This window comes from Astyanax mexicanus, chromosome 9 (genome assembly GCF_023375975.1).
Source record: "Astyanax mexicanus isolate ESR-SI-001 chromosome 9, AstMex3_surface, whole genome shotgun sequence".
Classification (NCBI taxonomy): Eukaryota; Metazoa; Chordata; class Actinopteri; order Characiformes; family Acestrorhamphidae; genus Astyanax; species Astyanax mexicanus.
The window spans coordinates 23,762,389-23,789,662 of record NC_064416.1 but is presented as its reverse complement, the minus strand read 5'-3'; the positions used below and the strand labels follow the sequence as shown (position 1 = coordinate 23,789,662).

Below are 27,274 nucleotides of genomic sequence, written 5' to 3'. Positions count from 1 at the left end.
TAGATTTCATATGAAGGATTAAACAGTTGTTACTTTTAGTCCCAAAGCACCTTTTACAGAATCCCTGCTTCTGTGCAGCTCTCATTCTGTTGTTGTCATCATGATTACTATCTTCAGGCATTTTGTAGCCCATTTTTATCTCAATCACCAGTCACATACTGAGTTTATCTACCTTTCTACCTCTCCCCTAACTTCTATTTCTGGTTTGTAATCTATTCTCCTACTTTAATAATGTGCTGTTGTTGCATAATGTCCCAGTGCTGTTGTCTGTTCTCATTTAGAGGCCCATCCTTCTCTCAATCAAGAGTTATATAGGAGTTATATACTTGTAGCTTATCTCTCCATCTCTGTTTTTTCTTTCCTTCCTTTTTCTATCTCTTTCTTCCTCTACTTATCTACTCCCAGGTGCCCCCCCTCCTTTTTTGCAAGACATCAGTGAGTTGGTTTATCCATCCAAGCATCCTCTCCGCAGCCTTTGCCTCCAGACCCAGCATCTTTAGTACAGATTGACTGTGACCAGCCTCAGTTTTACCTCTTAAATTCCACTCTCAAGCCTCCAGCCTGTGGTCTAAGGTGAGCATTGCATTTTTTCCTTCCTAAATCCTCTCCTTGTTCCTCCACCTAGGCGCCTCCATACTGAGTACTCAGCCTCCATTAGGATCATTCGCACTTCAAGAAGAAATGTGCAGTAATTTGATGTCAGGGACTTCAATAGCAAAGCCATGAGAAGATGTCACAGCCTCACAAATCAATGCGAGTCTGTGGGAATCGCTGGCAACTTCAAATGCATTTTGATTAAAGATCAGCTAATCATACCACGAAAGCCAATAATCTATAATACATGGGTTTCTTCTGACCCGAAATCAATTGAGAACGGCTGGTCGTTTCTCATGTAATTTTTTGCCAGCTCTGCCAGCATGTAAAAGCTGCACACGGCTTTCCGTCAGACCATTTTCAGGCTTACAGGAATGCTGTACTAAAGAGAAAGATCACCCTCAGCATGTATTCAGCCGGCCAAGGCCATGGTCTATTTATGAGGCCTACTTATGAAACCTGAAGCACCATATTCAACCATTAGCATTTCAGTGTAATAGAGCAATTTTACTGCAGAAAAGCAGTGCACATACTGAGAAATCATTGTGTGTGTCGAGGAGAAGAGAGTGTGCATGAATGAATCATTATCGTGGAGCAGAAGGCAACCTGGATCTAACCTCTGCCTCTTTAGATGATCTAGTACTCCTGGGAGGTGAAGGCAATTGATTTTCTTCCTTACCCATCAATGAGCTACACATGTATTTAAGCGGCTACATGTTAGTTGAAAGTGTTACGCGGCATGTTATCAAGCACACAGGACCTGTACCACCGACAGAACCTTTTAAACCATGCAAACTTATTACCGACCAAATGATGACTCTATTTCCAAGACAAATACCTGAGGCTGTACAACAGTTAGTGGCAGTACAGTCCCTCCAATAAGCTGATCAGAAGTGAATATTGAGTCAGGTAGAGCCTCTGGCTGCAGGACTGGCAGGAGTAACTCCACTGCCTACTCCGCTCACTCCTGCCATGGGATCTCATTAGTTCTATCATGTGAAGAATACTTCACTTTCACATCACTACGTATTGTGTCATTCACATGCCCTTTGTGTAGAGGAAAGTCAAGCCTGCGTCGCATCTGTCACTGCCTCGCTCGTCCATCCATCACATTCGCATGCTCCTCACCTGTCAACTGTCTAATGAAATGTACTGACAACTTTAAAGAATGGCCTTCTCGCATGCTTCCACACACATACTCCTTAGTTCCTGTCATGGAACAAATCTCTGAAAAACCACTTAATGCCATGAACAAGGATTTTAGGTCAGCAGAGTGGCAGCCTGGGTAAATGTTGTCTTTTCTCCTCAAAGCTAGGGGCTTCTAAAGCAAAGTTATCCCGTCATCTCCTACTTCAGAAACATGGCTGAATGCATAAACTGAAAGCATTCACTTATATGTAGCTGTACAAAGACTTATATTCACAGTGAGGGTCTCTTTTTATCGCGATAAAATAGCTAAAGTTTTAATGCTTCAAGGGTTCCTTTTTGATTCAGTTTATAACCATTTTAAACAGTTTATAAATAAGCATCTGTTGCAAAAGGTATTCCACCATGGTGAAGAAAGACTTAACCAAGCAGAGAACTATTTAAAAAATAATTAATTGTGTTAATGTAAATATGGTTTTCCATATTTCCAGTGCAGTTTTTTATAAAGATACCTATTAGACAAGAGATATCCATATTAAGATTTTTTAAAAATCTGTTAATTCCATGTATAACTTAATATAGAGTTGATTAAGTTAGTGACCCCAACATAAATGTTGTTCTTGTCCAATGAAAAACAAGTATCTCCGAAACAGCAACTTTACAGGAGAGAGATAAAGCCCTCATAACTTCTTCACTTAATGGAGTTTTTTCAGGTAATTTTGGAGAAATTCTATTGCTCCATTCATCAAGAAACTTTGACACACAGTTTGTGTGTTTCAATTATGTAGCAAACAAAAGTAATTCATTTCATAAATGGAATCTTGATAAGATATAAGAGTCACAAGATTTTACAAAAACAATTGTGATAAATATTTATATCTTTTTGATTATTTACTCCCTTTAAAGTGGCTGTCTTATACAGCAGAGGTCGAGGCAATTAATGCTAGTAGTTTCACAATAAGTAAGAGAGAAATCACCTAGGTTCAGGGCTGTTCACTCTTGATCCTTGTCCTGCCTGATTGACAGATATTAAGCAATGTCCAGATATGCAAGCCTGATTGAGATCTGTGCACACAGATTCTGTGATTGCGGCCAAAATTGCATTTACTGAACTTTGCACATCTCACATTATACATTTTTATTTAATTAACATTACTTTGTAGAAATCTGTTTTCATTTGACATTAAATTTTACTGGCCATGTTTTCTTTTGTAAAAGCAATAAAAAAGAAAATTATTCAAGAGGGTTGACACTTTTTAAGTGCCCCCTGTGTTTTTTCTTTTACAAAAATAGCTAAATATTACCACAAATAGGTTTAACTGCAGCTACTATTTTCTGTACACTGGCATTTGTTTTATATTTTATGAGCATTTACCATATCAAAACCTCATGACTCATTTTTGTCATTTTAACAATGTTTTTGCATTGTTAAAGTAAACAGCAGCTGCCCTTTATATAATGTGAACATGTTCTCATGAAAACAACAGAAATGGTCCAAGAAATGTTAATTCTTTGTTGCTTAATGGTGTTGAATACTAAATGTCATAGGATTTCTTCAGTTCTCTGCAGTTCTGCTGTTACTGTTCAGCTGACTAATTACTATTGTGTACGTGTGTGCATAATCAAGGCTAATGGGCTTAAACTATGGGTTATTCTCTTTCATTGTTTGAGTCTTTCACATGAAGTGAATGCATGCTTATGAAGTCTATGAAGCAGGGACTTTGTGTTAGTTGCTGCAGTTTATTGAAAGCATGAAACATAACATTAGCGTAGATGCTGAATTTTTTACTCTGTATTTCTTTCTTATTGTCTTTAATTGTCTGTAGTTAAATGTATTCGTAAAATGGAGCATAAAGATATGCACGTCTATTACCACTTATTATTATATTTGATGATAAGTGATGAGAAGATGAAGTGGAAAATAATAAAATCTATTTACTGACTTTTTACTGTTATTAAAATGTGTGGAAAAGGTAATAGATAAAGAGAGAGAAATAGATAGGCGGCCAGTAACAAAGGGGTCACCCCACAACAATGTACTACGACTCTAGACTAGATCAGAAAACAATAAACTGCAACATTTTCCACTTTCTAACATTTTTCCCCTGCACTCTTCCCCTCCCTGCTCTAATCTGTGTTTCTTTCACTCTGTCTCTCTCTTTCAGGAGTGGTGATGGGGCCTGTGCGGGCCTCGCCCTTAGCCCAGCCTGTGCTGGCTGTTTTGGGGCTCGTTATCGGCGTGTGGAGCCTCAACCCAGACGACCCCAATGTCTGCAGTCACTGGGAAAGGTGAGGAGAGCTGTCTTTCCCTCCTGTGCTCCACTAAGTCTTATCTTTCATTTAACACACTGCAGCATACACACAGCAATCCTCCACTCCCACCAGCAGCTCACTGAACAGAGATCTTTTATTCAAAAGGCAAAGGGATTAGGATTGTAACATTATAGTGCAGTGGTGTATGTCTGTGTAATTATTTGAGTATTAAACTGTGTCATGTGCAGCCATCAGCAGGGCTGAAACTACCCAAAAGCTTTACTTCAGCTAGAGTAAAGTCCTTTTAGAGGACATTAGGAAAAGTCATAGTGACCCATTAAAATGACTACTGCAACTGCTGCCAAACAAGAACCAATAAGTGCTGAGGCTGTTGAGTTATACATGTAAGACTGTTACTACTGAAAGATGATTCTGTGTGGTTAAATGTAATATGCACGAATTGTGATTTATAAATCTGTTCTCATGAGAACGCTCCAAAAAAGATTTAATATTTAAAATAAGGTTAAAATATTTACGTTTTGTGGTTAAAACGAATGTTAGAGTGTGAAAAAAAATTGTATTTGCTTATTTTTTATTATATGTCCCTTATTGAAGACATCGGGTATTCAAGGTCCTCTAAAATATTTCCAAAAACCTGCTCCACAATTCTAAAAAAACTAAAAGGTTCAAATTACTGTACACTTCTACTTAAATTATACAAAAACTAAGTTAGAAATGTAATTTTCAAGAAAAAAATGTATTAAGAAAATATACATAATATGTGTGATTAATCAATAAAATCTCAAAACTGCAATGGCCAACATTTGGAAAAGAATGCCCCTGTTCTCTGTTGGCCACACCTCCACAGTTAAGGTTTCACTGGACAGCCCAATAGGATTCAAACAGATTTGACATATAGGTCTCTGATTTATTTCTAGTGGACAAAAGTGGATTGCCAGGTCTCAGGAGGGTAATGCTACAATAGCTCAGCTTACAAAGCCAAGTTCAGAGTGCAGGGTCAAACATACTACAGCACTAAAGGTACTGGAGCAGAAAAGGTTAAGGGCATGCTCAAACACCAGACAGGGGCAGCTCAATGGGGCAACTCAACTTACCGTAGCCTGGTCTCAGGGGGAATTATTATAAATGCCAATAAAATACAATTTTAGCATTCACACACTGTTCAGCCTTTGTACATATGCAAAAATTACTACTGAAACCCAGACAAATTATTTCTACCTAAAGCTATACCTTAAGCTGCACCTTAACTTAAACCTAAGCTTAGCCTAAACCTACACTTAACCTACTCTTTGAACTTAACCTGAACTTAACCTACATCTCAAACCAAACTTAAATGTAACCTTCATCTCAGCCTAAACCTAAACTTTACCTACACCTTTACCTAAACCTACATTTAACCTAAACCTGAACTTATTGAACACCACAGTCTAAACGTATACTTTAACCTAAACCTAAACTTTGCCTACACCTCAACCTTAACCTAAATTTAACCTAGACCCAAACCTGAACTTTTTCTACACCACAGCCTAAACCTGAACTTAGCATACACCTAAATTTAAACCTAGTTTTAACCTACACATGAACCTGAACTCGTCACAGCCTAAACCCATACTTCAGCCTAAACCTAAACTTAGCCTAAACATAAACCTACACTTAATTTACACTTTGAACTAAACCTGACATTATCCTACACCTCAACCCAAACCTAAATATACATTTAACCTCATCTCAGCCAAAATCTAAACTTAGCATGCACCTCAACCTAAACCTAAACATACATTTGACCTACATCTAAACCTGTATTTATTCTACACCACAGCCTAAACATACACTTCAACCTAAACCTTCACCTCAACCCAAGCCTAAATGTAACCTACATCTCAGCCTAAATATAAACTTAGCCGACACCTCAACCTAAATCTAACCTAGACCTCAACTTTAGCCTGAACATATTTTACACCACAGCCTAGGCCTAAACCTAAACTTAACCTACACCTCAACCTAAACCTGAATTTATTCTACACCACATCCTAAACCTAAACCTAAACTTAACCTACACCTCAACCTAAACCTGAATTAATTCTACACCACAGCCTAAACCTAAACCTAAACTTAACCTACACCTCAGCCTAAACCTGAATTTATTCTACACCACAGCCTAAACCTACACCTAAACGTATCCTACACCTCAACCTTAACCTGAATTTATTCTGCACCACAGCCTAAACCTAAACCTAAACTTAACCTACACCTCAACCTAAATGAAAACTTAACCTACTACACCTAAACCTAACACTGAGCTTAATCTACAACTCAACCTCAATCTAAACTTAACTTACACCTCACCCTACACTTAAAATTAACCTACACTTCAACCTAAATCTAAACGTAATGTATTAAAAAAGAATGAAGTTACGCCTGTACATGTTGCACACAACCATTTACACTCAGCACTCATACTACACACATAACCTACACCTCAGACTAAACCTTAACTTAATCCTTAAATTCTTCTACACCTCTATCTAAACCTAAACACATAAAGTTAAACTTAACTGACATCTCAACCAAAAACCAACCAAGTTTAACATGCTACACCTTAGCCTAAATCTTAAACTTAAACCTACACCTCATGTTGAACTTAACCTACATCTTAACTGATGTTGATAATTTTAACCTTCCCAATGAGCCATTTATCCCTATGCATAACAGGAGTTTGTTTAATGAATTTCTGTGTCATTTTGTTACCTCGAGACATCCAGTACCTCCTAACTGATTGCGAGCAAAATGTTTTGCACTTCCTGTCCAAATTCTAACGAATGCCACCCCTTTTATTAATTCACTTAGATACTTTAAGATGCACCCATTGCTGACACAGATGTGTAAATGCTCACACACAGCTTGTCTAGTCACCGTTGAGAAGTATTACGAATAAAATGTAACTCTCTGGAATTTATTCAACCAACAACGAAAAAAACTCATTTTTAATACCCTTGATTTCAGAAGAAACAATGAATGTTTAAGTGTTCTTTTGCAAACTTCTGTCACCGGAGTTTGTAGCATGAAGGTCATATTTGTGCAGCTGCTGAGTCTGATAAATCTCTCTGAAGGGCTTTTCCAGGCAAACAGAGCTTTAATTTCCCTTTTTTAAACAATATTTCTGGCAGAAAATGTGCTTGTTTTTTTTTTTGTTTTTTTTTACCTAAATTGTTTTTTTCATGACCTCCTCTGCTACTGCTAAGGTTACAACAGAGATTTTTACAGTATGATATAGAATATCTAGAATAGCGGGTTAGTCGCAACGATGATAGCTGACCTGTGCAGGCTTGGAGTACATTAGTTGTGATGCTAATTGTTTTTCTGAGCTGGATTACTTACTGATTGTTGTTGACAGTGTCAGTGAACCCTGTGTTCATTAGGGAGATTTCAGAGTAATCCCACACTACTGATTTTAGATTTATGAGGGTGGAGTCTGGTAAAATTGGTCTGTTTTTCTGTGTGGTTAGGTATGGTGCCAGTTACTGAGACTAAAGTCTGACCAAGGTGGGAAAAAAGATGGAAAAATTTTCAATTTGCTTGCATAAGTTAACATTCACTGTATGATAACCATGCTTTTTATACCATGGTATGTCAGGTTACCACTGCAACCCTAATTACTGCTAACTGCCATTTCTTAATTACATTACAAACACTGATAAAAAAACTACCTGCAAATAACTGACTACACTCAGATCAATTTATCTGCTCTATTAATTATGTTCAGTAACAGACATTTTGCCCATGGATTTCCAGACATCTGTATACAACTGAATTAACTTTTGACAGTGTCAGAGATTCCACATGCCCCTCCTGGCAGCCGTAGTGGACCGCTTAGGGACAACGACAACATGAGGCAACAGCTGTTGCCAAAAAACTAGAACATCTAGGTTCATTCGATGCTGACCTTGTCTAATATTCATGGCACAGCTACACCTAGTTTGATTCCACCACCCAGGAACACCTGACACTCCGCATTTTTGTGCAGCCTCTCACACCAGATTGTCTATGACATCCACCACTTCATCTCACAGGCCCTTGGCTTGGCCCTGGACAAGACAGACACTGTGTCGACACCACGCAGAGCTGGCAACCACTCCCCAGCAATGTGTTTGTCAGGTCAGTGTCAGTGACAGTACTAATAACAGCAAGAAGATGGTGATTTGCCAGACCCATCCAGCCCAACCACAGCCAGCCTGGTGGTGGCCCCAGGCCAGAACCTTGAGGGCACGATGTGAGGAGCCAGGGAGAACAGCATGCTGCTTTTAGCTGCACAGTATAACATAATCCCTAGGAGCAGATTAATAGCACTGTTGACTATTCTTATATTTTATTTGAGACATTTTTGATTCATTACATCTCCTCTGAGACAGCACAAAAAAGCTCACAAAAAATAATTTGAGTGTTTGTACTCAAGAGAATGTATTGGGTTCAAAATCTACTTAATTGCATTATCAGTATTTACCCACGTTTTACTCCTTTCTCTGGCCATGGACCTTTTTACAAGGATATTAAGGCTGCTATTGTGCTCACTACCTGGCAACCCAGTGTGTGGAAATAAGGCTGAGGAATGGGTGGTGGGCAGGATCAAAGCTTATATCACAAATTTTACAGATTTCCACTTCATAATTGACAGTTCAAAGATAAAAAATCTGGTTGAAGCACTGCTGTCAAGAGATGCCACTTCTTAAACTAAATTATGTTTCCTTAATAATGAATAAAACATCCTGATCATTTTATACATGGAATGCTTGGGTGACAAGTCAGATGACAAGAAAGTGTATAAAGATATATAGTGTGTTAGATGTTTAATATAAAAGGAAAAAGGCTGAGAACAACTAAGCCACAAACAGAATAACAAGCAGAGAGTGAACAGCAGACTGAGGCCAAAACATTGAAGCTACGTCAAAAACTAAAGAGCAACAAAAACAATACCAAACCAATGTAGATAACTACTTTTTTAAATATAAAATAATAGTTATGTTGACAAAAATTGGTAAAGAATAATTCCTCTTAACCATGATCTTTGTTTTCAGGTAATTTGAGAGTTGTTTTGAGGTTTACATGTTTCCCCTCTTTAGAGAAGATACAAAGAGAAGAGAAACTTTTTTGCAGTTTGCCATATTAACTGTTTCTTATAATTGGATTCATCTGTGTATGTAGGTCAAGGGTCATTGAGCTTACCAAACAAATGTTGTGTTCCAATAAGTAGTGCTTAAAGTATTCAAATCAATAAAACACCAAGGGTGCCCAAATTTATGCATGTGCATTATTTTGTTTAAAGTAATATTGCACACTTTTTGTAAATCTTATAAACGTCATTTCACTTATGTTGTGTTGGTCTGCTGTATTATATATGTAACTGAAATTGCTGATCTGAACAACCAATGATTTATAAAGGAAAATCATAAAAAAATATCAGGGGTGCCCAAACTTTTCCATACCACTGTATATGCTGTTACCAACGTAATCAAGTTACAGATGAACTGTCAGTTCTCCCTTTTGCTTGCAAACTTTTATTTTCTTGCCAGCCTTTTTGTTGCACTGTCTGAACTTACCACTCAGGGACCATTCATGCTGTTAGAATTGCATACTTTTATTATGATTACTGAAGAATCACTATGTTGCATAAAGTATGCTCTACTTGACTTGTTTTCACACATAATTTGTTTTGGTAATTGAGTCTGGGTCTGTGTTTATACTGCCCTATATACAGCACTTTATACTCTGTGTTACGACACTCAGTGTATAACGCATTTTCCATACATAAATAATGTACTGTGTTAATTGTGCTGTATGCATTGTTTACTGTACTGCATATTGTGGGATTATATTCTGCCGTTAAGTCCTCCTCGGAAATTCCTATGTTATGAGGTTTGAGGTCGTAATTACAACTTGACATGCATTTAAGTGTTTTTTTTGTTCGGGTGGAAATGGATGCCAATAGGAAAATCCTTTTGTTTATACATTTGGTCTATTATCACAAAAAACAGGAGGTTTATTTTTGCCCTACTTTAAGAGAATAAAGCAAATAAGACTTACATTAGTTGAGTGATGTTTTTATCCCATTAGTACCGTGAATCATACTAGACTTTTAAGTTTTTTCACGTATTGCTAGGGAATTTATTAGTTAGCTAATAACAACCTACAAGGGTTTAAGTGTTAAGCAGATTACAATACTAACTGTCTGTCTTAATTTATTGAATCTATTTATCAATTTAAATATGTCATTAATTTATTGACCTCTTGTTACTGACGGACCTCCTGAGAAACTGAGAAACACAGGGCTTATCTAAAGATCTGATGAGTTTGTGGTGGTGTTCATGCGCTTGTAAATATTTCTGACACGACTTGAAGGCAGCAATAGTATTATGTAGTCTTCTCTATGGTGCTCCTACTTTGTATTCTTGTTTGCTCGCATTTCTCTTTACTTGTATTCTTGTGTACTTGTGTGTAGTCCTAATGTCTTAGCATACAGGCCCTGCCTTGTTTTGTTGCAGTAGCATTTTGTTTGTAAATTATTAAGCAATGTATTGTACACTTAAATTTAAAGGCCTTCCATTTATACTTGATTTAATTCTCTATTTATCTTAACTTTACATTTTCAGTTCTGCAGCTCAGTTTGGTCAGCACTTTATTGAATTACAACAACTCAGAAACATTGTTTTTATTTATTAGGAGCCCCCCTAAATATAGCAATATTGGGCATATATGACGTCTGTCCTTGGTAGATTAATTAATCAAAATGAGAAGTCCAAATTTTAATTTTGTGTCATGCAGCAAAAATGTGATAGCATAATTTAATCAGCCTTACATGATGATGCACACCCTCCAGTGTGACGTTAGCATGTGCACACACTACCATTACAATGCTTAAGCAATATGCTGAGCAGCCCTGCTATTGAGGGCTTTGGTGTTGATGAGCTCTGATCTCCTGTCTATTGATAAGCTGTCAATTACATAGCTGCCTGCACCATACCAATCTGTAGTGTAATTTCACTGCCATATAGAGTGACAAAACAATCTAACTGATACTTATCAACTATGAGAAGATGAAAAGCTCAAATTCCGGCAAGAGCTCAGCGCTCCATTGTCTGTGTTTTCTGTTAGCTAGACTGATGTGCAGAACACAAAATCTGAGTTAGGCAATCTTTTAACTACACTATGTTGTGTACAGTTTGTATAGTTTGTATACAGGTCAGTTTCTTCTGCTGAGAAATGTTGGATATGTCCAGGGAGCTGTGCCTCTGAAATAATAATCCGTTAAAGTCAGAGCGCACATGGCTCTTAAAGGGAAGTGATTAATAAAAAGAAATTAGTACATGCCTTTTTGATCATTAAGGGCTGCACGAAGCGTACTTTTCCCAACGTTACGATAGCAAAGACACTCTGACACAACCTAAATCAAGTTGCCTGGTGCATGGCGGAGGGCTTATCTATAGATCACTAAAATAGCGTCCTTTTTTTTTTTTAAGTGTACCTACTTATAGGATTCATAACAACGTATGCATGTAAACAGCAATAGTTTTTATTAATAGCTTATGCCAGTACTCACATCACAACATATGTAATTATGTGGAAAGATTGAGATCTTAATAAAATCACATGCATAAGTGTTAATTGTCATGTTTATTACTTTATAGATTTGGGTTAATGAGGAGCAATAACAGTGCTATAAAACTGGACGAAGGCTTCCTTTCTTATACAGAAAATGAATCTGTTGTGAATAAAAGAAAATGTTTCAACATTATTTAGAGGGCTGCAGAATCATTCATAGAACTGATGTATTGTTCATAAACAGGCATCTGCCTCATAAACTTTACATCCTGTGGGAATTCTGTTTCACTACAGTGTTATAAATGAAGCAAAGGTCCATCACTTTAGTCGAAGGGCATCAGATTCTTTCAGGAAGCTAAAACACATACTTCTTAATAGGCAAGCACTGTCCTGAGGATGCTGCTGAGAGACCAATACATCATATATATATTCTAAGTGTGAAATTGTATATACAGTGTTTTAAATATAGTGAAATTTAATTATAACTAAATATAAATACAATATTTGACAGATATACAATTTATGTTTTTTATGATATATTGTCAACGCTACTTGATTTCTTAAAATGTCTTGAAAAGTCATGCTGTGTGTGCTGTCATAAGCTATTTGTACATCAAGCATTACTTTATTTAATGCTTATGAATGTGTTATAAGGCATTATATAGGTTGTCTTCAAATAAAGTGCTATTAAATATTAGAACCTGCAGGTTCCTGATGTACTGTACCATCTTGCCGATAATAATTTCAGTGTTATTGCCATCAGTGCCAGCAGTGTTCGTCAGACTACAAAAGCGCCCCATCTGAATCTGAAACGACCATTCTGGAGAGATAAAGCGTTTTCATATTCAAATTCCTTCATCTAGAAGTCCACAAGTTCATTTGAACCCCTTTTTAATATCACACACCTGAATAGTAATATGTCTGAATATGATGTTACTTACACAGCTTGCATATTTAAACCATAATCTGGAGTTGGCAAGCACATCACACAGCTTCTGAGACTTTTAGAAGGCCTTCGTCTCCTGGCTGTATTGACATTTTGTGACGGTTGACAGGATGTGAAGGACAGTGTTCCAGAGGTGTTGATTTGGGGACACTTGCCAGGCTATAGAGATCAGTTACAATCAGTAAATGCTCAGGACATTATTGATCTTCTTAAGTTGAGTCATCCCCAGAGAGGGAGAGGAGGAGATGACAGAGAGAGAGAGAATTTGTATGTGTGTGTGTCTGTATGTGAGTGTGTGAGTGAAGATAACTTGCTAAAAATGAAACAGGCCTTAAATTGATCAATGCACTCTCATCCCAATCAATCTTGCCAAGCATATTGCTGGAATAATTATGAGTTGTGCAAGAGGATGTCAGTAATGAAAAATAAGCGGGAATGATTTCTTCCACAGAGAGGCGGAGACGGCCCTGCTGGGATATATGAGCTTACACACTGCCTTACTGAAGGAGAATGCTTGGGGGATTTTAGTGTCACTTCGTTGGCTGCAGTTTAACAAAAATCTGACATTAAAAATGATCTTTCTAAAGATAGACATTTGTAACCAATTCCAAATTGTGTTGTGAATAGAGATGTGTAGCTAACTGTGATTTGTGTAAGGATTAGAAGAGTTGTGACAATGGAATGCGTGAGCTTAATGAACACTTTAAACACACTAGTGTGCACATATTCTTCTCTTTTAGCATAGCACAGTTTTAACACTCTTTACAAAGACACTGTAATCATTCCTGAGTCTCACCAGATAGTGTTCCTATCAAAATAATTGAATATTTTAGTAATCAAGTATTCTATTAAAAATTCATTCCAATTAAGTGGTTAAAACATATTTTGCTTGGTTAAAAAGCAATTATAAACACACAAAAATAAGGCCTTTTACTTAATAACAACCAGTGGGTTGAATGTTTTGGAAAATAGTCTTATTTTTTTAATTCACATCGTTCATAGCAGCAAACTGTAAACAGTGCTGTTGCGATACCAACATTATGACTTTTGATACCTGCCTAAATATCTCAATACCGATACTGAAATGATATCACAGAAAAATCTAAATCATAGAAAATTTTAGAATATAAGAGAAAATATTTATTATTTATTAATAACAAAAGAGAAAAAAATAACAATATAATTATGTTTATTCTTCATTTTAAGTAAAAATATAAAATGTTTATGGAATTTCTTTGAAGGCTAACTTTGTGAGCTTTCTAAAAAGAGAGCTCCTCCGAACTAAAGAATCTCTGACAAAATATAAAAAAATGTCAGTGACGTCATCAAAGAACAGAGTCATTGTTTTGTGTTTTAAATCACTTGACCACTGAAGAGACATTTCAACTTTAAAATCCACTGGAATTTGTGAATTATCTTGTGAATTATCATGTGATATTTCCTCTTATATTTTTATTGATATTACATGAATTTCCACAATAAATTAATCGCATTTTCAGAAACTGTAGGGTTTCTTTCTAGCTCTAGCTATCCATATACTGTATATGGTTTATGCTGATGTGTTGAGACATTCTTGAGTTAATAAGCTGAGAAGAAGACAAGGTGTGATTTCGTGTCAAAGGCACCTTTTTAAGCATGATGTGCCACATTACAAGTGTGAAATACCATGCTTTGAACATTACAATTAGTACTTAATACTTAATACTAGCAAAACTAAATAAATTCTCATAGATTACAAAAAACACCTTCAGTTTCCTTGGAATCCACATTGCAGAGGATCTCTTTATGTCTGGTAACTTAAAAAAAAGTCCCAGGAGTGATTGCACTTTCAGAGAGTGCTATGAAGGACCAATCTGAAGGAGGACCTGCGGGTGACCTTCTACTGCTACACAATAGTGAATGTGCTGGCATACTGCATCACAGTATGGTATGCTAGATGTTCAGTAGCAGACAAGATAACTCTATAAAAGGTTATTAAAACTGCCAAAGAAATAATCACCTTCTCTTAAATGCATTTCCAGTTCCCAGTACCTTAGCAGAGCAAGGAAAATAATCAAGGCCTCAAATTACTATGTTAACGTATCAGTATTTATTCGTAAACCAAAACATAACCTAAATTGCTACAGGAGTCCAAACACAGGACTGGATAGAGTTATATGACCCACCTGCTTTTCCACAGATGTGAAGCTCACCCAGGTTGCCAGATTGACACACAGTGGGAAGTGACAATGAGTTTTACTCTGTAGCTGATCAGTGTGTGTATATTTATATATGTTTGTATGTATATTTTCTTATTCTTCTACTATATATAGTTTCAGTGTCCAAAATGCCCATGCCTATGGTTAGCAAACCTTACTAAAGCTCAGTGATTACATGTTCAGCAAAAAAAAAATAGCCAGCCCATCCATTTCCATGGCTGCAGCACACTGTATGCATTTTGGCTGTATTTTCTCAGTCAGCTTTATGAGGTAGAGTCACCTGTAATAGCTTTCAGTTAACAGCTGTGCTGAACTTGTCAAGAGTAAATTTCTTAAATTTCTTGTCCTCTTAATGTGTTTGAGAGCATCAGTTGTAAATTTGTGAGGTAGAGTTGGTATACAGTAAATAGCTCTATTTGAGTAATGTTCTAATCCATATTATAGCAAGAACTACTTAACTAAGTAAAGAAAAAAATCTTAGTCACTCAATCTAAAACATTTCAAGAACTTTGAAAGTATTCTCCAGTGCAGTCACAAAGACCATTAATAGCGTCAGAATCTAGCTGGCTTTCATCAGGACCACCACGGGAAAGGAAGAGCAAGAGTTACCACTGTTGCACAGGATAAGTTTATCAGCGTTACTAGTCTCAACAATCACTCAACAACAGTTGAGTGCAGTTCATGCAAACCTAAATATCATCAGATGTATCATCAGCATGATAACATTGCACATTTGGAAATGTCAGTGCTGCTTTTGAAAGAATGGAATATTTGTCAGTTGTTTACCCTATTTTAGAACATTACACAAGCTTATACTTACTCATTTCCATTTTCTTTGTTTTAAAATGAGTAAAAATTTGTCTCTGTGTTCCTCTTTTAGCTATGCTGTGACTGTACAGGAGTCCTACTCCCATCCATTCGACCAGATCTACTACACCAGGTGCACGGACATCCTCAACTGGTTCAAATGCACCAGACACAGGTACAGACTGATATTCAGCTGCCCTCAGCTGCTTAACCCCTCTGACCCCACCACCCCCTTTTACACCCCCATCTTTTTTCCCCAGAATAACACAGTCCCCAGCTCAGAATGTGTTAAAAGCTGTGAGTCAGAAAAGGGTGCTGAGTTTGCCTGTGTCTAATAGCACTGTGTTAATGTAACTGACAGTGATTGCAGTGGTCAGAGCCGAGATGAAAATGGCCCTTTGACTATCATCAGACACTGCATCAGTTTTAATGGCCACATTAAATACTTTATCGTCGACGTCCCCAGATAAAAGCGCTGCATACAATGAGTCACTGCCCTGCCATATTACCCGTCAAAGGGAGACGTCCTTCACACGCTGCTGGAACTTTTCTTTAATTCACTTTTAATTGTGTTTATTTGTCTTTTTCAAGTGCTTTAGTGCTCTTTGGAATGAAAGTGGTTCAAGGCTAATGCTAACCAGCAGCTGGCTTTGTGTGTGTGTGTGTGTGCTCCATTTGAATTTACCTGCCTGGTTACCTGCTGAATTTCTCTCTCTCACGATCCTGTAATCATGTGCTTTCCAGAATAAGCTACAAAACAGCGTATCGGAGGGGGGTGCGCACCATGTACCGTCGTCGCTCTCAGTGCTGTCCCGGCTACTTCGAGAGTGGAGAACTGTGTGTCCGTAAGTGTCTATTTTTTTTTATTTCTGCATACTAATTTGTCTCTAAATCAACACACCCCAGTCTCCCCACTTTTTGCAAGCAGTTATGGGTCACAATAAAAGCATTTATCTTTTCTGCCTGCCTGAGCAATGCCCTCTCAAGCCTTTAGCTCCCCCTTCTCCCTCTGGAGGCATTCATCAGACTAGCCATCTTGAAGGCATTTGTCCAACTCCATACCTCAGGCATAATTTGTTCCTTTCATTATTGTCCCCACTCATGTTCTACAGTGCTCAGAATGTCTGGATTAATACAACACTAGAATTAATAGAATTCATTTATCATACCATTTCAGAGAGTGAGACCTCCCAGGGTCAATTTCTTTGAGAATGCATCGCCCTCATTCCTGTCATACCTCTGACAACAGAGCACTGAAAAGTGTTTCACGTTTTCTGGCACTCAGAGCCAGGTTTTAGATCCAGCTACATACTTATTCGAGATATTTTATCCGGCTTTATGGATTTTTCCTTTTGTTTTCTCATCTAACTAAAGTACAAAGGCTGTAAAAAGTGTGTGGGTGGACTCTTGGTCATCTGGTCGCGTACAGGCCAGGCTCGTTTTTCCCCTAATTCACTTTAATCATGAGTGAGTGGATCCATCAGTCAGCCAAGACCTCTGAGGACACGGTTCAGCAGTTGTTTGACAACACGCTAAAATCTCAGAGTGAAAGGACCTCACCCAGCACTGTGTCAAGGTGATGGAGTAAATGACAATTTCGCTAAGCTCCAGGGAGGGGATAAGAATCAACACACGTAGCATAACAGATAATGGGATTTGATACATCCACGGCTACTCAACATTATTAACCGTGGGACAGGCCTGACTTTCTGATGGATATCTGTTTAGTATGCGCCCTGAATTGCTGGGGTGTTTTTCCTCCCTCTTGTGGGACTAACCTGTGATGATTGCAGTGTCACACACCTCTTGAATACAGTATCTCCTGATGAAATGCACTCGGGCACTGGCCGGGCTTATTGTTTGCTGTAGTAACATGCTGTCATGGACTTTCTGTGTCTGCTCGCTGGGGTGTGCTTACGGTAATAACATGCTTTTTCCTGTGCTGTTGGTGATTGCACCATTGTTCTCAGGTAACTTTAGTGACATTTCAGTGACCTAGAATGAATGCAGCAGCAAGGTGCATCAGTGAGAATATTTTTTATTTTAGAAAAATGAAATGTTGAGATCCTTGAGGGCCATTTTAAATTGGGATAGAACCATGACATTAAAGGGTCTTCACACTCATATTTCTTTTACATGAGTATTTCTGTATAGGGATGCATGAATAGCAATACTGTCTAAACACCTGCAGCTCAGCTAACTGTAATACATGAAGTACTCTGTGAGACACTGCAAAGCTCTGAGGGGCTTGTTTTTCCCCTCACATCACCGATTCAATGGCACCCAAAGATCCCAAGCTCAATTTCGTTAGTCAAAGGGTGCATGCATCCAACACTAAGTCCACAAGCAGTAAACAAACTCCACAGTAAAATTGAGTTTTAAGATTTTAATAAATGAATGTGGATAAATTTAAGACACATTGCATAGAAATTTTGTTTTTATAACTGTTTTTATGCTTTTTTCATCTGCAGTTGGAACAGCCTCATTAAACACTAATGTTGCTGTTTTTAGAGTCTAATTAGTGATAAGATCCCACATGTATCAGAGAGCTGCTAATTACACTCTAACCACATGTAACGTGGGTAATACTAATTAATATGTTTATCATTTTTACCTTACATATCTCCATTAATGTAATATTAAATGTCTTGGTGAATAAATATTGATAGGGAAAAATCATGGAGTGATTTTTAATTCAGGCTTCTCTAAAACTGAACCAGACTCATAATATTTTGTGTAACTTTAAATAAAGTGTTACAAAGTAAGCGTTATTAGCATAAGTATTATAGTTTCACATTGTTACTTTCTGAGAAACAAAACTCCTCTTTGTACATTTTCCAGGTCCACTAAAAAAATTACACTGCAGTCAAATCTCTTATTTATTTCAGTTTGAAGAGCTGATGAATAAAGCTGCTGATCTTTAAAGAAATAGCAGGCAGGCTGGCTCTGCCTCATTAATATGTGAGCTAAAGAAGTTAGGAATGCTACATAATAAATTGTAGTCTCCTGGAGGCATTAATAAGTCTCCCTGAGTTGTTCACCTTAGGCGATCTGTAACTACACCATAGTCAATTTTAGGCCTATCTGCAGTGCTGTGAAAAAAAGTATTTCTCCATTATGATTTTCTTTGTTATTGCATGTTTGTCAGAGTAAACCGTTTCAGACAGATAGACGAATGTAATATTAGAAAGTATCCTTAAGTGAACCAGTGTCCTGTATTCTCAGTTCTTAAGATCGTCACTTTGCTGCCAAACCTGTCCAATAGAATACATTGTACTGTAACATCAAAAGGTTAAAGGCTAAAAGGAGTGCAGATTTGTTAGTGACTGTTTAAGCTTTTATTGGTTAAATATCTGAGGCTTCAGATTTAACCCATAGTGTACATGTACTGGTTTTGCTGCCATAATGAAATGTGTGTATAACCCAGCTTAATAAATTCCAAATAATGCTAAGTCAACAGGCAGTAAACAAACTCACCAGTAACATTAAGTTTATAGCTTTTTATAACTGAATGTTGATAAATTGAAGACACATCCCACGTAAAATGACATAATGACAGAAAAAAAATAATGGAACACTGGTGAACCTTCCCATGAGTGAAAGAAAGAGACTGGTCCAAATATGATATCCATGGGAGAGTTCCAAAGCAAAAAACACTGCTGACCAAAAAGCACCCAACGGCTATCTCACATTTACCAAAAACGTTTTCATGATCCCCAGGACTTAAACATGAGCGTTGAACTTATTGAGCGTAACACATTGTGGTGGTAGTATGATGGTGTGGGGCTGCTTTGCTGGACAATTTTTCATTAATAGATGCAATCGGGAATTCCGCTGTTTACCAGACAATCCTAAAGAAGAATGTATAGCCATCTGTTCGAGACTTCAAGCTCAGGCGTACCTGGGTTATGCAGCAGGAAAATGACCCAAAGCACACAAACAAACATAGTCTCTGAATGGCTTAAAACAACAAAATTAAGGTTTTGGAGTGGCCTAGTCAAAGTCTGATTGATATGCCGTGGCTGATCTTATACAGTTATGCTGGAAACCCTCCAATGTGGCTAAATTAAAACAATTCTGTAAAGAAGCTGTAACAAAATTCATCCACAGAGATGTGAAACACTCATTGCCAGTTATCAGTTAAGCTCGACTGCAGTTGTTGTTAGGTTTAGGGGTCAAATACTTCTTTTTTCAAACAGGGTTAGATTGGTTTGGATTTTCCTTTTAATAAATAAAATTATAATTCTAAAGTGCTTTCATATTTACTCAGGTTATCTTTGTCTGATATTAAAGTTTGTATGATAATCAAAAAAATATCAGTATGAAAAAAACAAAAAAGAAAATAAATTTGTAGGGGGGAAATATAGTCTTTAATGCCACTGTATTTGCATGGGTTGCTGTGGTAACAAGATCTGCGTCAGAAACTAACCTTTGGTGCTCTTGTTGGAGCCCCACACTTTCTTCATTCTGGATTTGATGATGATGTTGCGAGTGACGCAAAAGACATGCAGAAATCCGTCCAGATCCAGTTTTAATTGCATTTTAAACCATCTCCAAATGTGGTTTGCAAACATTTGTTTCGCTGTCCAGACTATCAAAAATCTATCTGAATACAGTCTAGATATCTCAGAAATCAGATTTAGGCTGGCAGTCTAAAAATAGCCAAGGTGACTCAAATCTGATTTAAAAAGATTGGATTTGACATTTTTACACAGCCTTAAAAAAATCTGATCTGTATCACAGTAAGGCAAAAACTGAGATTTAAGTCACAATGTAAAAGCAACTTTAGTAAACACGTAACATATTTTAAAAATTACTCTTCCATTTATTCAAGCAGTAAAGTTATCCAATATGCAAATCACCAATTTGAAAAAGTAATTGGCCCTTAGTTACTCAAACAACAAATTAACCAAATGTAATTGATAATGAGATTCAGCTGATTGAACACAGCCAGCTTGAATGCAGGCTATGATCAAAGGAAAATTCAGAAGAGCTGAGAAAAAAGGTGTTGAAGTGGATCAGTCTGCTGATGATGATTTTGAAACCATTTCCAAAGACATGAACATCACTGAACTGCAGTGAGTGACATTATCTAAAAACTAAGAATGCTGGCAACTTTGGTGAGTTATGCTGTGTTTGGTCACCTTCCAGTATTTTAACAGTAACTCATCCAAGAACTCTTGAGGTTTCTGTAGCCTCGGCTAAGGTTAGTGTTCAAGGCTTCATAGTGTGAAATAGAGTAGGGGGCTGGGGGTGTAGGAGGAGCAACAAAAACCTCTAGAAAAAAAAAAACCTTTTTTATTTTGGCATATTTTTTTTATAAAATACCAGACTGAAACCCAAAGCATTTAAATCCCTTTAATTTACATCCCTGCTGATTTCCTCTTATGCATAAGCTTTGCCTTTTTTGGCTGGTCCATTTTAGACATCATGTGTTATTACACACTATAATTATTCCCAATTTTATATATGTTCCAGTGCTGCTGATATATGTGCTGTTGTAGGACTAGTTTCAATTACAGGTAGTTGAGGCAGTCTTTAAACAAACTAGAGGAAAAAGAACTGGTCTTGTGCTTAAATCCAACTTTTTTTGGTGTGCAGGCGCATCATGCAGTAATATGGACACTAATCTATATACATTTAACAATCTTAAATTACATTATTTTTATGTTACATTGTTTTGTTACAACAAATTATTCTTAATATTAGTCTTAATGCATTATTGTTGTTTACACAGTAGACATAATTGTACAGCTATTTATTTCTACTTAATGTTTAAAACTGCTATAATAAATAAAACCTTAACGTTTATTTTGTTGCATTCTTAAAATGACTACTTTTCAGTGTTTTGTCCAATTCATCAAGAATATTGTTATCACAAAAATACCCCGAAATATTGTGATGTTCTTGTAGGTCCATATCCCCACCCCTAAGTTTGAGTGGAAAAATTTCACGGCCGTTACACCATGGTAGCATACAGACATGATGGCGGTAGAGAGATGGTGTAGGGAGGCTTTATTGCCTCAGGACCTGGACAACTTACTATTACTGTTCAGAGAATTCTTAAGTAGACTGTCTGTCTTTCTTGCCGTGAGCTGAAGCTGAAACATAATTGAGTGATTCAGCAAGACAGTGATCAAAAACAGAAAAGAAAACCCAACAGAATGGTTAAAAGAAACAAAATGAATGTTTTAAAGTGGTTTAGTCAAAGTCTTTACCTGAACCAAATAGGAATGCTGTGGTCGAGCCTCGAACAAGCAGTTCTGTATAACAGAAAGAGCTTTGAAAGGCTGAAAAGCTTGCTCTCTAAAATAGTTGCTTTCATGCTTTACCTTGAATATAAACCTGAAGCATCACTTTAATTTAATGTGAGTAATTGGTGTCTTTACCTGAAGCGGAAGGGTTTAGAGATTTTTCTATCACCCAGCCACACTCTAGTTTATCACTGATGCAGGTAACAGAAGGCAGATATATCATACACTATCTTTTCAAGCCCATTTGAAGTAGCCTATGCTAATTATTGTCTATTTTGTCTGCTAGTGAATTTCCAGGACAACAAAAAAGAAAGAAAGAAGACTGTACAGAATTGCTGAGGACCTGTAGAAGCTGCTGGAGCTCAATAGCACACAGAAGTTCAATAACACTCAGGATAAAGCCACCGACAGCCAATATGCTGATTTACAAACTTACAATGCGGTTATTTACGGTCACATTAATTCTTCAATTGATTTTCATTCCTGTTGTTCTGTATCAAAGAGAATTTTACTCATTTTGATGAAATAGACACAGAAACCCAACAGTTGTCATGCCACTGTCGTTACACGGAGAGCAGGCTGCCCTGACACCCTTTGTTGTTTGATTTGGAAGCACTCAATTATTAAAATGGACTACTGTTCACAAAGAATGAAAGCACAGACATGTTATATTATATGTTACACTGCCTCCATGACCGGGAAAGCAGAGAATACAGTGTCAACCTCTGGCAACTTTTGCCATTGTGGGAGAAAAAAAAAAGAATTATCTATTTTTTTCTGGCCCTTATTGACTGAAACAGAGGCCTATCGCCTGAAGGCTCAAACCAACTAACAGCCGTGGGATTAGCTACAGCTGGGCTGGGGAACCGTTACTGACATTGTCCGGGGGTCTTCGTGTAGCAGGGGAATGACAGTAATCAATAACGTTTCCATTACCACACAATAGCTGCCACAACTACACGGTGGCAGTCGCTGCAATAATGGAGCATCACCATCTGTGGGAAAAGATGGTAAACATAAATATAGTTTCTCTCAGTAGCCATCCACAGCATGTTGTCCTCCTCTAGGTTATAGTATGGGACTATAAGCCTCTCCGTCACAGGCTGCAGTTATCAGTTCCAGGAATTATATCTTCGATTAGATAATTATAAGTTGCCAATGACTCGATAAAACACTGTGAAGAACTGTGCCGATTAATTTAAAAGATTAGATTTTAGATTTTTATCAAAATGTAATTTGTATGATGAAGGGCTGTAAGATAAATCATATTTTATCATCATTGCAAAATAAAGTTTCATAATAAACACATGGTAAGATCTACAATAGCACTGTTAATAACATCAAATGACAAAAAAATTGTATTCACGTCAACAGAGGAAGCTCGTCATGCTGTGCTCACGTGACGTAATGAGTCTGGAGGCAGAGTGAGGCGGAGCAAAGTAGAGGTCCACAGTGAACGCACACGCTAAACTATTTCTTAGCCTGGAAAAAATACTGTAAGTGTGGTCAAACCTTTAATAAGCTTAAACAAATTTGAAATCTTTAATGATCAGGTTTCATACTAATATCAGGATATATCCAACAGTGTTATCGCACATCAGACTTTTTTTTGTCTGGTCTTTAATCGTACACACATAGTATGATCTGTCTGGGGTTATATACTGTATATGTATGTCTGTGTGTGGTCAGTTTTGCTCAGGTGCAGGGCAGGACAGTGTGCAGGATCTCTTTTTTTTTGCTGGTTCTGCATAGCTCTGCTCTATAGCTAATCCTTCTGTTCTCACCGGCAGGATTAAAAGCTTTGTAGCAGTGCTGATGTTCTGCGCATAGGGACAGGGGCCTGCGCTAAACTCGTTTCCGTTATGTATGTGTTGATCTTTGCTTTTCTCCTCAAAATTAACTGCCAGGTTTCCAGGTTTATCTCCTCGTAAGTGTCTTCTTTAAGCAGTTTTTCTCCTCCAGTGGCAGCGAACCTGCCCCATGTGTGTCTGCTAAATTGGACAGTCATGCAATAACTCACAGGATTTTTAGACTGCTTTAAAGCCTTAATCGAGAGCTGCCGAAGCTGTATCATGGCCTGTCAGTAAATGTAGTAAATGCCAGTTATGGAAACTCTTTTTGTGGATAGTTTGTGCATTTATTTGAGTATTAAATTTTTTGTTGATGTATAAATAGGAAGCATGTCTAAGGATGCAAACAAAATTATACATACAAATGGTACCACCTTTTACCACTTTTTATTACATAGCCTAAATGTATTTTTTAAACTGAAGTTTTTTTTTAATGTTTAGTATGCCAGCTGACAACCCAGTTTTATTCACTGCTATTCTATTCACACATTTAGCTAGATAGTTAGCTCCCTAGCTAGTGCTTTTCTAATGATAAACATAATTAAGTAGTACTACTTAGGTCATGTATGAGTGAAACTTATACAGAAAAACAAATAAATGCTAAAGTTGAAAAGCTAGCTCACTTAACCATCAAGTTACAGCTGGTATCTTTTAGCTGAAAAACATCCAGTCTTCTACTATCTACTATGATTCTGAATGCTTTATTTCACTTCATTTTATTATAAAAGTAAGTAGAGTATAAATATGAACTTAAATCTGCAGTTTGTTGGCTCCGATGTGCAGTGCTGCCATTAGCCGGGGGAGGAAGGGAAGAATGTGGGAATCTGCTGCTTTCAAACAAAACCATATGTTAGGTGCATCCTCACAAATGTCATTTACCAAAGCCTGTTTACAACCATGCTTTTTGCCTCCGAAGAAAAACACTGGAACATTAGACAGAAGAGATGGCAAAAAGCTAATACTGGCTATAGAGTTAGCTATTAGCCTAAAACACATCCTTTTTGCTCTGTCCAGATTTTGCTTCATCATGATTGAGCAACCCATATTTCCATAACCAGCAAAGTCTGGAGGTTGACCTGCTTCCCACGATTTACAATCTGAATTTGCATTGCATTTTTTCCTGTTTCTTTTTTTAACCCATTCTTCACCCTAGTTTTTGTTAAGTCACTTAACCCACCAACTAACAGGGGATGAGGAAACGGACATGCCTCCTCCAAAACTTGTCAATTCATGCACATTGAGGAACTTTTGTGCCTTAGTGTGCCTAAGGTGCTTCAAGAAAAGGATTTTAGAAGAAAATCTTTGCAGAAACTCCTCAAAGCACTGTAAAGGGTTTCTCCAAAGTTTCTCAAAAATGATCGCCAGTGCAACATCACTGACGAGCCAACGCTTCTCAGAGGAAAGCACCAGATCCCCAGCTGTTCATTTAGAAAAAGGAAGGTCAGTTGTGGCTTTCTTAAGCTCTGGCTGGTGTTGACCATGCAGCATGGCCCTGGATTGAAACTCAGAATTATCAGGCCAAAGTGTCAATGTCTTTATCTGCTGAGCCACTTGGAACTTTTTCACCAGCTGATGTGTGTCTACAGTATTTGAACTCAAGATTCTTAGGTAACAGTTCTGTGATTGAGGAATTGGCCAGTTCTCCAGATCCGTTTTAGTTATGTTGACTTGATTTGATTTTAAGGAGAAACAGAGAAAGTCTGAGTCTGAGTTTCACATTATATTAGTTCCAAGTAAAAAACCCTCATTATTTAATTATGCCAAACCATGCAAAAACAGTTTAATATTCAGTGGCCCTTTTAAAGACTGTGTATGTGTATTTTTGCTGCTCTCCACGGCCGTAGTCTTCACTCATGTGCCAATAAATCTTTATGTTCTAAACCTTGATCTTGCACCATATTGGATTGTCACAGCGCTACAATGCGTAGTCTGCGTTTCAGGAATCCATTCTTTAGGTTGCCAGAACGAGAGGTGATGCATTGCAAATCTCTCATAGCTTTGTTGATTTATTTGGATGGAATAAATTTTCGAATGCCCATTATGCATCTAGGAGATGACTTTGATCTCCAGCATTTTCATATTGAACATTTTTTATTGATCAGCTGTTGGTCAGCTACTGTTTAGTTCTGTCCAGGACCGAAGCACAGTAGTACTGGTCAGCTTTTATACAGTAGAGCTTTTAAAAGTCTGCTGATCGTAACTTTAATGAGATTTGGGGCTCAATAGGAGGTCTTACATGAGGCCTCACCAGTTTTAGGCTCTGCCATCTGGATGCGGGAGTGGAAGAGTCTCGACTGGTTAGGAATGCAGCATTAATGAAGCTATGGACGTGCTGCAGCTGCATGCTGGAGAATTAGCCTGAGATGGTTTAATAAAGTCTCATGCACCAAACTGAAGTAGATTCCACATTTTGAGTTTTAATGATGGCTGAGATGATGAGGTCTCTCTTTAAAAGGATCGGGATGCCTTTGATTTCAGACCCTTTTTTTGGTGTTGTTCCTAGTTTTTGCAGCTTCAAAGCCAGGGTTTTAAGATAAGTCATATCTTTCGTAGATTGAGGTGAGCTTAGATACTTTCAGGGCAAAAGTTTGATTTCTGCTTTAGGATATCTGGAACTTCATTAATTGTTTTTATTAATAAGATTAGTCAGAATTTTCTCCTTGTCTAGCATTCTAGGAAGTGTTGTTTGTGAAGTAGGACAGGTGAATCATTTCCTGTGTCCTTATCCGAAGGCAGAGCCGAGAGCGAGAACCTGATTAGAGCTGTAGAGTTGCAGCGCTAGTGTTTTCTTCCCCGTAAAAAGTTTTTCTATTTTATTAGTCCACTTGTATAATAATATCCAATTAATGTCACATGGCAATCACCAATTAGCTCTATTATAGCAGTGTGAGATAACACTTCAGCATAATGAGTCTGATTAGCTTTTTATCTAGATGAAAGACTCAATTTTCTCCCAGAGTCCGTAGACTCTAGTCGAAGGTAGGAGACCCATTGAATGTTAATTAAAATGCACAACCTTTTTTTTTTCTCCCTCACGTATAATACAAATGTACTGTACATCACTGCAGATCTCACAGGAAGGTATATGTTATCCTTTCACCCTCGTTCCATAACTTAATTTTAATTTGTTTAAGAGATATGACAATTTACAGCAGAAACTGCTGATTGTAGCGAAATCCTATCACATCACTGTGGTGGTATTTTTCCCCTTTTCTCCCCTTTTGCTTGTCTTTCAGTACTCTGTATTGTCTCATTGATTCTGTGAAGTCGATTTTGACATCTTCGTCAGCACAAAACGCCAAGGGACATCTTTTTTTTTTAATGACAGAAGAGCAACCGTGTGCTTTAAAAACACCAGGTTCTCCATTGCTGTGTAAATCCGTGCTGCATTATTTGGCAGGGGCAGGTTTTAGCATTTCTGCATGTGGAGCGTTTCTGCGATTAGCACTGCTGTCCTCTGGGTGTTTAGGATTCTCTCTCTCTCTCTGTCTCTCTATCCCCTCGCTGTGCCTGTGCCCAGAGCTCAGGGCAGAATTGAAGCCTGATTGAATGATAATCTATAACCATGCTGGCAAGACCCAAGCCCAAGACCTGCTGCCTGCTCGGCCTTCT

At 37.6% G+C, this 27,274-nt stretch overlaps 1 protein-coding gene across 3 annotated transcripts in view; it reads left to right on the top strand.

Annotated features, from left to right (window-relative positions):
• Nucleotides 1–27,274, top strand: part of megf11 (multiple EGF-like-domains 11) — a 194,379-nt gene that overhangs the window by 52,029 nt on the left and 115,076 nt on the right. For all 3 annotated transcript variants that reach the window (XM_022679668.2, XM_022679667.2, XM_015605777.3), the window contains exons 2-5: nt 406–573; nt 3,906–4,029; nt 15,632–15,733; nt 16,303–16,403. In XM_022679668.2, the coding sequence (XP_022535389.2) occupies nt 3,914–4,029; nt 15,632–15,733; nt 16,303–16,403 (319 nt within the window). In that variant the 5' untranslated portion in view covers nt 406–573; nt 3,906–3,913. The remainder of the gene's footprint in view (nt 1–405; nt 574–3,905; nt 4,030–15,631; nt 15,734–16,302; nt 16,404–27,274) is intronic.